General features: G+C 35.2%; 1 protein-coding gene and 1 long non-coding RNA gene across 2 annotated transcripts; one reads left to right on the top strand and one right to left on the bottom strand.

Moving 5' to 3' along the window:
- Positions 1–105: 105 nt before the first annotated feature.
- LOC142640232 (uncharacterized) lies at positions 106–1,747 on the top strand. Its single transcript, XM_075814309.1, has 3 exons — positions 106–434; positions 1,161–1,253; positions 1,372–1,747. The coding sequence occupies exons 1-3, from the start codon at positions 106–108 to the stop codon at positions 1,745–1,747; spliced, it is 798 nt and encodes a 265-aa protein (XP_075670424.1).
- Positions 1,748–2,029: 282 nt separating this feature from the next.
- On the bottom strand, positions 2,030–2,770 carry LOC142638029 (uncharacterized). The gene is made up of 3 exons (XR_012844962.1): positions 2,654–2,770; positions 2,510–2,583; positions 2,030–2,096 (listed from the first exon to the last, which is right to left on the bottom strand). It is a non-coding gene; the product is annotated as an uncharacterized LOC142638029 (long non-coding RNA).
- Between the last annotated feature and the right edge of the window lie 9,348 nt (positions 2,771–12,118).

Genomic DNA, 12,118 nt, shown 5'->3' with positions numbered 1-12,118 from the left:
ATCAAGTGTCTTCCCATTGTCATTCCAATTCCTCTAGTCTTCGCCCATCCTTTGTCTTCCTACTTGTCTTCTGTGTTGTCCTCTAAACACTTGCATTTCTGCAATATGATTTCCTCCATTGAGGAACCTAAGTTCTATCACCAGGCAGTCACTGATCCCAAGTGGAGAGAAGCTATGGTTGCTAAGATTTTTGCCTTTGAAGCTAACCATACTTGGGTTCTCACTCCTTTGCCTTCTCATAAGAAAACTATTGGGTGTAAATGGGTGTATAAGGTGAAATATAAGTCTGATGGAAGTGTGGAGAGGTATAAGGCCAGGTTGGTTGCCAAAGGCTTCACTCAAAAGGAAGGCCTTGATTATTTGGAGACTTTTTCTCCTGTTGCAAAGTTGGTTTCTGTCAAATGCCTCCTTGCAATAGCTGCTGTGCAAGGCTGGTTTTTATGTCACTTGATGTAAACAATGCATTCCTTCATGGTGATTTGAAGGAAGAGGTATATATGGACCTTCCACCAAGCCTCCACAAAGAAGGGGGCTTGTATGTAAACTTGTCAAGTCCTTGTATGGTCCGAAACAAGCCTCCGCCAGCGTTATTTGCCAAGTTTTCCAATCGCTTCTACTCATGTTGGGTTTTACTCAATCTAGAGCAGACTACTCTTTGTTTACTAAGAAGACTTCTACCTCATTCATTGTTCTTTTAGTATATGTTGATGATATTTTACTTGCTAGTGACAACAAGCAAGCAAAGGATGAATTAAAGGTTCTTCTTGATCAACAAGCTTAAATTGAAGGACTTGGGTGACTTAAAGTTCTTTTGGGTCTTGAAGTAGCAAGGGTCAGCAAATGGCATTAGCTTGTGTCAAAGGAAGTACATCCTAGATCTATTGAAAGAGGCCGGCATGATGGGGTGTAAACCAGCCAAGATTCCAATGGATCCTAATGTCAAGCTCGCAAAGTATGAAGGTAAAGCCTTACAAGATCCTAGTTCCTATAGGAGGCTTATAGGAAGGCTTCTATACTTAACCATAACCACTCGTATATAACCTTTGCCGTGAATCGTTTGAGTCAATTCATGGCATATCCTAGAGAACCACACTTACATGCGCCAATAAAGTCTTGCAATACCTCAAGGCAACACTGTGTCGTGGTCTATTCTTTGCAAGCAAGTCGACCTCGCACTTGAAAGCCTTCACCGATGCAGACCGGGCTTCTTGTCCCGACACTAGAAGGTCTGTGACAGGTTTGTGTCTTTCTTGGTGAGTCTCTAGTCTCTTGAAGTCAAAGCAACAAACAAGCCTCAAGATCATCGCCAGAAATCCGAATATCGAGCCATGGCGTAGTCTGTGAGGTCATTTGGCTTTTGTATTTGCTTAGTGATCTTCAAGTCAAGCACCCTCAAGCAACACTTTTGTTTTGTGACAGTCAAGCCGCCCTTCACATAGCTGCAAACCCGGTTTTCCATGAACGAACGAAGCATATTGAGATAGATTGTCATCTAGTGAGGGATAAGGTTTTGGAAGGGTATATCAGAATGTTACATGTTAAAACTAATTCCCAAATTGCAGATTTGTTGACAAAGGCTTTAAATGCTCATCAATTCTCATTTCTTGTGTCCAAGTTGAATATGGTCAACATTTATGCCCCTATACCACTTGAGGGGGGGTGTCAAGATTCTACAAAGAAAGATAGAAAGGATCATGACAGAAGCAAGGATCAAGTGAAGAAGAAGATTCCCAAATCTGCTGCTTAAACGACAACTTTGTCCACTGTGTTAGTTTTATATTTATACTACATGTAGCTTTGCATTTCTGTGTTAGTTTTAGTGAGCACGTGGTTTACATGTGTGTGGTAGTTATTTTTATTAATCAAGTTTAGAGGGAAATCTGGTAGTTAGTTAGTGATTAGTTAGTCCGTTTCCCCTGTTTTTCCCTTCCTTGTATATATATACATTCAGCTCTGTAATCTGTTTTTTTAATGCAATATACACAGACATTCTCCAAGTCCAGAAACTGTTTTCTCTGTTTTCCTAATAAGTAAGGATACATCACCGTTTCAAAGTTTGGTCTCCACCAGATTGCCACGCCCACGCACTCACCAATCTGCAACGAAATGCAACAATCTGTCGAATGCAATAAAGTATTTTGACTACATATTCTAAACATGTTTCCTGCCAATCTAGTAAGATGCCTAGAAATAAGGGCCAAATAACTTGCAGCAACATCAAAGCCTTGGTGCGAATTTTTTTCTTTTTTTGAGTCGCCTATGGATGATTAGCTGGGTCAGCCACATGTAACCAATGTGTTTGGAGGACAAAAGAAGAAGAAGAAGGACATGTTGTCTATCCCCATCATCAGGAAATTTACGACTACACCAACACCCCCCCCCCCCAAAAAAATAATGCTGATTTTAGCTCTCTCTGTTTGCATTAATCTTCTTCCAAAATTTAGTTGGGGAAAACAAAAGCATCTAAAAATATAGGTACATATGCTTCATTACAAGGAAACTTACAAACCTGCCAATTAGGTTGAAGTGAAGGTTGATTAGCACCCAATTTGCTCGTCAGTTTTCTCTTCAAGCCTTCAATTTCTGCAAAGATTGGCAGAAACATCAGAGAGAGAGAGAAAGAGATGCAGGGGAATTCCTGAATAAACAGTACCATTTTCTCCAGGCTTCAAACGTCCCCCCGGGAAGTTTGTAGAATGTGTTTCCAATTTGCAAAAGAAGATTGTGAGGATGCTTATGTTCTTGCACCTGCACAGTAAAAGGAAAATATTCAGGGGAAATTAAAGAATGGAAGTGTATATACAGTCAGAATGTGTTTGGATGAATTTATTATCATTCGCTTATTTTATTTAAAAAATAAGTCAAGTGAAAGTACAGCTGAACCTTTAAAAGTGAAGCTTTACAAAGTCGTACTTAAGCTAGAGGTGAAAATACACTGGCATTTTAAACTAAAACAAAGAGAATCAACAGACCCTACAACAGCTAATTCTAATTTCATTCTCTGGATGGCGGTTACAGAGAAGAACTCTATGATGCAGATGTACTTATTGCTCATCACCAAAGCACAGTTACAATAAAATTTGGAATGACAATATTCTTAATTCTGATGCCAAGTTCTGCAATATGAAGCCTAAACCCTTTTGTTTTGTTTTTGGGAGAACTGTTGATTCAGAATGCATATTTGTAAGCCTGGGACATCAAAGCATTAATTTCATATAGAAACTAATGCTATGTTTCCAAAATTATTACTGATATATAAAAAACGGGGGAAAGAAAAGAAAAAATAAGAAGCAATATGCTAAGGCTTGCCTAAGATTCCTAAGACTTCTTTTGTTCTCTCTTACTTGGTCCTGAGTCTCCTCAGTCCTAAATCCTAAGTTATCTATCTTTACACACAAGCAGCCATAAAACACAAATGGGCAGCAATAAAATGAATAAATTAGGTAGAACAAATAATTATTCAAACATCTAAACAAAAAAGAAAAAAGGTGGCTATTTTGGGTTGAAGTGGCAAACACTGACCAGTAGGATTGCTTCAACACTAGTCCTCATGCCTCCTTTAAAATAGCTGTAAACCAAAAGGAACTTGTCAGTCCACCCTTCAAAACATGAAGACAAGTTGGAATATCAGATTGGTTCAATCAATTATAAAATCACTTAACATTATCAGTCAATTCTCCCTAAAATCAGCTATGAAAATTAAGAAACATATAGCTAAGTGGGAACCTCTTGTCACAAAGTAAGCTCTATAATATACATAGGGCAAATAACACTCCCCTCCTTTGAGGTTTAGGAAAATGACACTCACCCCCAAACTTAAAAAGAAAAAACATTTTCCCCCTTTGACATTCATTTAACTAAACTCTATTAAATTGATGTTAAAAATTTTGTGTACTAACCTATTCTTTAGTTAAGAACATATTTCCAAAATTGCCCTCAACTTATTCTTAAAAGTTTTACAAAACCTAAAATTTTGGCAATCATCCCTTCCCGCTCATCCTTTCCCGCTTCTTTGAAAACCTAGATTGATGTTAAGGACTTTTATTTACAAATTCACAGTAACAAATACACCTTAGCTTGTCCCCTACAACCTCCCATTCCATGGCCCAACAATGATTCCACAATGAATACGACAAAAACTGAATAACCAGGTAAATGTCGACAAAGTCCTCAAAATTTCCTGTTTTTTAGCATAGCTGAGCCATGGATTTTTGGAATTTATGTGTAGATAGATTGTTATGTGCACAATGGTATAATATTCACAAAACAATTTGTAAAGCTTTAATTTTTTTTTTTGAAAAAGCTCAATTTTTGTTGTTGTTGTTAATGGGTTTGCTTCAGAGTTCAAGACATTTCCGTTGATGGATTTTGTTTGAAAAAGCTCGTTTTGTTTGTTACACAATGCTTTGGATATTTACTCATGCTCTATTATCTTATTTCTTCAGCATTTTTTTTTTTGAAGATTTTATATTCGTTGAATGTCCTAAACCAAAATTTTGAAATTAATATAACTAAAAAAATTAGTTTTTGAGAAGTAGTTCTAGTATTTGGAAAAAGCCCAAACTATTTCTCTTGTGTCTATAATGCTTGAAAGGTAATTTGCAATTCAATAAGTGGATGCTACTTGTTAATAATTCAACCAAAGAGACAATACTTGGCAGTAAAGAAGTAAATGTAAAAATGAGCTGGTAAGTAGAAGCCAATAGCCATTGATACCTCACCTGACTTGCATAAAGAAAAATAATTGATTTGAACTTCTAGAGTTTCTCTTATACTTTGAATAATTAAAACTAGTTTAATAAATCTATAAATAGATATCCTGTGTGATGAAAATGTGGTCTAACAAAATAAATTGCAATGAAATAAAAATAGCAACACAACAACACTTTGATAAACACACACACACACACACACACACACACACACACACACACATATATACACACACACATGCACCTATGTAAATTCTATCCAATTTACCCGTGCTTGAAAGTTTTTTATATTGATAAGTGACTCTGAAAATTTCAAACTCATTTTTAAACAATAAAAGCTTGAAAGCTTCGACAAATTGTGTTATTTCATAAATTTTTATCCAAAGTGTTGGAGAGAGGTGCGATTAAAAAATCTATGAGGATCATCAAACTATAAAAAATCAATTGGAAAGGTGCTAGAAGAGACTAAAAAATCCACTTAAGTAACATGTTTTATAATATGCTCTTTTCATTTTTTATTTTATTTTATTTTATGTGAATGCTCTAACCATGGTTAAACTTTGATAAAGAGAATCTTTTAAAAATTTAGAATATTCCATTACTAATATTAACAGGGGGGAGTGTTATTTTTTTCAAATCTCAAGGGAGGGAAGTATTTTTTCCTTTCAAGTTTGGGGGTGAGTGTCATTTCTCTAAAACTTAAGGGATGAGAGTGTAATTTGACCATATACATATATAACAAGTCAAGTCCGCATGATCCTCCTAATCCTCAAAATATAGGTTTAAGAATCAGTTCAATAGGGGAATCTAAAATTGAACAAAATGCAGAGAAATAATCAAAAAATGACATTTTATTAAGTAAACTCTTATTCAAAAAAGGAGATAGATCAACCACACTATGTGCAAATTGAACTACTCCCAAAGAATTACAGTATCAAGTTGGTATATTTTATAAAACCTAGAAAATAAGAGGAGCGGATGCTGCCAAATACAGTCAATGATCTCAATATCAACTATCATTAGATTGTTCAACACTATCAAAAGTTCTATCCACACAACATACAAGGGAGTAGCACTATTCCAAATCTTTTATTTCCAACGATGATGAAATTCAGGACCACTCTGACTTAAATTTTATATATATATATATATATATATATATATATATAAATAATAATAATAATAATAATAATAATAATAATTTAAAATTTTTTATTTGTCTACCCTTTAAAAGAAATTTGGAAACACTCTCAGGTTTTTTTTATGCTAATAAAATTATATTTTGCTTCATAATTTGTTTTACATTCAGTGGATGAACGATTGCTTGGTGTACATTGAAAGAGATGTAGCTTGTAGCATTGATAATGAGACTATCATTAAATGATTTCAAACTATGAAAACTCGTAGAAGACAATTGTAAACTTTATGTATTTGCGTTTTTTTTATTTATTGTTGTTGTTGTCAATATATGAATTTCTCTTTTAATTAGATTGTATAATTTATACTTCTTAAAAAACACCATGAAAAAAATTATTAAAACCGTCACTGATGAAATTTCCATTGCCAACATTCCCACATCTAAATCACTGTCTTCAGCTTAACCCAAGATACCCTGAAGAGAGTAAATAAAAATGACCACAAATTTCTCACTATAAAAAAAAAAAGAAAAAAAGATCCACTGACTCTCTGCTATTCTTGCACGTATAACACCAATTAATAATCAAAATGTAACGTTTCTGAAGCTACATATTTTACTTCTACACTTCTACACTGTAAGTTATCCTTAATTTCTTCTTGAGATATTTCATAGTATGGAAACACTTGCTTAATAATATGATTACGTGATTTTTTTTTTTTTGGTATTTAATTTCATGATTTAACCTAAATTCAACACATGTCAGAACTTTGAATTTGTCCGACATTTATATTGTATGAAGTGAAAAAAAGATTAAGAGTATAATTGAAGTATTTTCAAAATAAGTATGACATGCAAATAATTTAGAATTTTTTTCCTTCAATATGAGTTTGCTTTTACCTAGAGTTGGAGTTTAAAAAAACTAATGTAAATGTGACATTAGCCAAGAATTAACACTTAGTCCTTCTGACATAAGGTTGTGTGATGTCATTTTTATTTATGACATACAGAACTTCTATGTCTAAGAAGAAGCGGTGAAAGTTAAGGGCTATTTGCTAACTATGCCTGGCTGGGATATATTTTATTTTGAAGGCCTTCTCTAGAGTTAATCTTCTAATCGAATCAGTAGTGATCTATCATACTTTCACACCTTTTTTGCTTACTTTACTTCCGATCAAAGAAATTTGGTAAAAAATGGGGAGACATACAACTTTAGAAGTATTTATTAATATAGAGAGTTGATATGAAGTGTCATTACTTAAAAGAGGTTTGCAAGTTAGTCCTATACTCCTATTTGTTTCATATTTTTTAAGCAATCTACCTAAAAATTTTCAACACAAAATCAATTTTTAAGAAGTTATTACTAATTAATTTTGTGGCATCTTTCTCTTTGAATCTTAAAGATTGCAAGCCAGATATTTTTGCTGTTGGAGATAAGGATATCATCCTATCTCCAAAACTTGAGGATGGGTTGCACAGTTGGTCCGAAGAGACTATAAGACTGTTTTACATGATTCTATGGGAGATGGGAGTAATACTCCTACTGTAAGAGCACTACAAAAAAAAAAGTTCTCTAGCCGCGTTTTTAAAATGTGGCTATAGCTCAGAAAAATTTGGCTATAGGACAATTTGGTCTATAGCCGTGTTTTTTTAGGCCATGTTTACAATCGTGGCCTAAAATATGTGACTATAGGCTTAAGGGGTCTATGGCCACATTTTTCCAAACACGGCTATAGGCCAAGACCAATGGCCACGTTTCAATAACCGTGGCTATAGGACATACTCTAGCTGCGTTTTAAAATTGCAGCTATAGAGGCAATCTATAGCCGCGTTCAAAATGCGACTTCAACACATCACTATGGCCGCGTCTTTAAAACGCGGCTTTAGCCCACAACTATAGCCGCGTTTTAAACGCAGCTATAACCCCTAAATACTTTTTTGAATTTGTCAAATGGCAAATGCATTTACAAACGCTACTATAAAAAACCTGTCACACACCCAATTCCAGCTTGTTATTCCTACAAAATTCCAACTGGTTGCATGCAACAAAATAACAAGTCGGAATTTCAAAGGAATATGAAGCTGGAATTTTCTCAAACCTGTCACAATTTCAATCAAGCTTTAAGGACTATGGAAAATTATCAACCTTCAAGGAATATGCAGTTCAATACAGCAACAAAATGGAGGAAAGTTTAGGGTCCATTTGACACAAAAAAGTTGCAGCAAGCATCAACATATGATTTTGAGATACCTTAACTGCAAACATTACGCACATGCTTCTAAGGGTGCCTTCCCATCTCCAAGCTCTTGTCTACAAGTGGGCCATCGGTTTTGTACCCTTGTTTTACAGGTAGAACACAGCTTATGTCCATAATGGTACTACAAAAATATAATGGCAGCAGTTAGCTATTTCGAACCAATCAGAGATCTAAGAAGAACATAAGTTACTTCATATAAAGAAAACCTTGACTTCTCCAAAATTGCATGCTATGATATACTATATATATAGCAGCTAGAGACACTCTTAGAAACAAGATTAGTGAAGTTAGACAACTTTTTAGCACTATCAAATGCGATCTTATACAGCTTGTATACTTTCAATTGCAACTAACTTAGCAAACTATTTTCTTTTCTATTTTATCATTCTAATCACCTAAGAACACTAGGCAACAAACTCATCAAAAGCACCACAACCTCAAAAGCAATGCAAATTCCATAGAATACCTAATTCATGTTTATAATTCTAACCAACTAGGAAGAATCTATAACTTCACTTGGAAACAAACTCATCAAAAGCAATACAAATTCCATAGAATACCCAATTCATGTATCTCCCTAAATAATTTAGCAAGCATATACTTCACTCTTGACTCAGAAACAATCCCATGAAAAACATCATACTTGCACTCATTCCACAGATAAGTCTTTTTGACTCTTCGCACAGATAAAAGGGTAAGTTTAATTTGCTAACACTAACCTGAATCACATTCCACAATTCACACATGAATTGTATTGTTATTTATACTTGCACTTGTTCAAAAGAGGAAAGTGCGGAGTAATTTAAGTCTAAGGGTACTATTATCTTATAAAAATATTCACATTGTTACATCTTAAAGCAGTATTAATATACCTAGGAAAACATGGTAGGGTAGCTCTCTTTTTATTTCATGTGACCTAAAGAGTTAGCTTAATTGTCTAATAATGCCAAAGCATCCCATTATTTTAGAAAAAGAAAAGAAAAAAAAAAGGCATACTTTCAAGCCACTCCATAATCAACCAAGGGTCTCAACTCCCATCCCACATCAGCTAAGGAAAAAGTAAAAACATGAATACACAAGTCATATAGAAACAAAAAACGTCTTGGCAAAACAAAGCATGTGGTTAATTTTAACGTTAATGATTACCCTTTACGCTTCAACTGACCAAACAAATACACAATTTGAAACCAGTTTCTATCTATGATGATTATAAATGTACCTAACCCATATGGAATTTTAGAAAGCACTAGATAGTCTTGGCCTATCCACCCACTACTAGCTTATAAATTTGGCTTCATTTTTGCCACCACGTTCAACTTATAACATATAACTACTACTACTGTTAGAGAGGTACAAATAGTCATTGTTTAGGACTTTGAAAGTTCAAGCTAGCAAGCAATCTCTTTGAGTCTTAGCAGTGCTTTCACATAAAGAAAGAAACAAAAAAATTGCAAAACTAAATATGTCAAAGGAAGCAAACCTTCAATTGCCTCTCTCGGTGTCTTGAAAGTCAACCCAATGTTCTTCCAGTAGCGATTACCACCCTTTCCAGGCCTCTTGGACTTCCCAGATTTGTTTGAGCTAAAAAAATAACAAACACATTCCCAACATAATAAAAAATCAGATCAAATAAACAAATAACTGCAAGAAAAGAATCAATAACCAAACAAAAGGGTTGCATGACCCCAACCCAAATCCCCAATCTTTTTCCTCAACCCAGACCATCAAAAATCACCAATCATAAACGAAACTTCAAAAAATTTAGGATCTTTTCAATAACCCCCAAGTCGAATCAACAACATAAACAAATACACACAAAGACCCAAATGCAAATTGAGAAAAAGGGAAAGCTGAGAGAAAGTACCTGTAGAAGAGTGGAGAAAGATCGACGATGGGGCTTGGGTAACAGATCGGCAATGGGGCGTGGCCTGCGTGGGTCGGTGATGGTTGATTGAACGGATGGATGAGGATTATGGATGAATGGAGTTGGGCTTCGAAGATGGGTGAGGAGGATGATGAATCGGGTCGTCGATGGTGCATTAGCTTCGGTGCAATGGAGCGTGAGCTTTGGTGGTAGCGGTGAGCACGATGATGAATTGGTGAGGATGATGGATGAATCGGAGGTGAGAGCTTGATGAGAAGGATGAGAGATAGGTGAGAGCCTAAGAGAGTTCTGTCTTTGAGAAAGAGAGAATGAGTGTGAATCGGCAGAGGGGTGAGATTAGGCTTTGAGAGATGGAGGTTGATGTGCCATTGGAGAGGCTAGGGTTGAAAATTTTTAGATTAGTATTTCTACAAAGCCTAAAGCCGCATTTTTAACTTGCAGCTATAGGCAAAATCTGAAGCTGCGTTTAAGAAACGCTGCCTAATTCCAAACTAAAGTTGCGTTTTAAACACGCGGCTTTAGACTAAATTTAAAGTCGCGTCTATAAAATGCGGCTTTAGGCAAGCTAGAGCTGTGTTTTTTAAACGTGGCCATAGTTAAGATTAAAAAAAAAAAAATGAAATATGCAGGTCCTATAGCCGCGTGTTTTAAACGTGGCCATAGCTCCACCCCCAAAAATGTGGCTATAGCTCAAGAAAACGCGGCTTTAGACGCGTTCTATGGCCGCATGTTTAAAACGCGGCTTTTGTTGTTTTCTTTAAGCCGCGTTTTTTTGAAATGCGGCTTTAGTTCATTTGTCGTTTTTACATACGCGGCCTAAAAAAATGTTGCCTAAGACCCGCGTATTTTGTAGTGGAGCTTGACTGATGCTATACTACCTTGCCTTTTTATTTATTGATTTAAAGTAGGAACGCCCACTTAGATGTTTTCAAATGGTCACGCTTTACGGTGTTGTCTCATTGGCAATTTGATAGGTTTTAAAAAAAAAAAAAAATCATTGCAACATTTTCTTATTACTTATTCTTTGTTTTATAGCAAAAGGCTTTGTATGTGATCGTGTTGGATAGTTGTTGAAATGTTTGGAATTTGATCGAGTTGCTCTTATTGACTTCAGGTTTTAATAATCTTGAGGATTGGCTTTTATCTTGACATGGTACATTTTTCCTATTTTGCTTGGTACTAAAGGAAAATTGCTTGAACCAAACCTTTCATAACTAGAACTCACTATAATCATTCCCTGAAATCTAGAATGAGACATATAGAGTAGGTGTTATTATCAGCTTGATTTTGTAATGGATTATAATTTGATTCTGATGAATGGTAAACTTAATTTTATCTTTAATATTCTTTTGGTCTTTACTGTTCAGTATAACAAAAAAAATGATATTGTGGTTTTCATGAATGATGTGCAATTTATGATGACCAAACCCTATTTTCTTTTTTTTGTAGAGAAGGTTAAGTGTTTTGTGTTTCCAAGCATCACACACAGAGGCAGTCGGTGAGAAAGGGTTAGTGGGACTCATCATTGTTGGAGCTGAGTTGATTGTATAAAGCATAGGAGCCAATCAATAAGAGAGGGTTGGAGGGTTGAGTTGATTATATAGAGCATAGGAGGCAGTTAGTGAGAGAGGATTAGAGGGACTCACTGTTGGTGTGATATTTGAATGCCAAGATGGAATGGACTATGAGTATAACCACTTGGACAAATTGATGAACCTTCTGTTGTAAATTTGCACATTTCCTAAAATTCATACCAAATGAGTCCATTTATGCACTAATGTACAATAACTTCAACTCCTCAGTTACATTAACATATAGCAACTAGCCCTGGGACCCTGACATTAACAGGCGTTAAGTTATGGTCTTTCACATAACATTTATGTTGGTTTTATTTTCATGACAAAAAGTGTTGTAAATTGCATTAATTTATTTTTTTTGTATTTTGTGAGATATAATTGTAATGAGTTTAGTGTTAAGTTGGTGAAGATTGATCAAGACAGTGAAGTTTGCAACTTGCTCGCGACTAACTCACGAGTGAGCTACCCGCCAAAGGTCACGTGAGAAGCATATGTTGGAAGCTGAACTATCTTTTGCTAGGTTGTATTTCGCAAGTCATTTTGCAACTTGG

Source organism: Castanea sativa, chromosome 6, assembly GCF_040712315.1.
Source record: "Castanea sativa cultivar Marrone di Chiusa Pesio chromosome 6, ASM4071231v1".
Lineage (NCBI taxonomy): Eukaryota > Viridiplantae > Streptophyta > Magnoliopsida > Fagales > Fagaceae > Castanea > Castanea sativa.
This window is presented reverse-complemented; position numbering and strand designations above follow the sequence as displayed.

Coding starts and splice junctions, on each gene's coding strand:
- LOC142640232 (XM_075814309.1), top strand. CDS start 106: ATGATTTCCTCCATTGAGGAACCTAAGTTCTATCACCAGGCAGTCACT. Junction 435..1,160: donor ATAGCTGCTGTGCAAGGCTG/GTTTTTATGTCA, acceptor ATTCTTTGCAAG/CAAGTCGACCTCGCACTTGA. Junction 1,254..1,371: donor ACAGGTTTGTGTCTTTCTTG/GTGAGTCTCTAG, acceptor GTATTTGCTTAG/TGATCTTCAAGTCAAGCACC.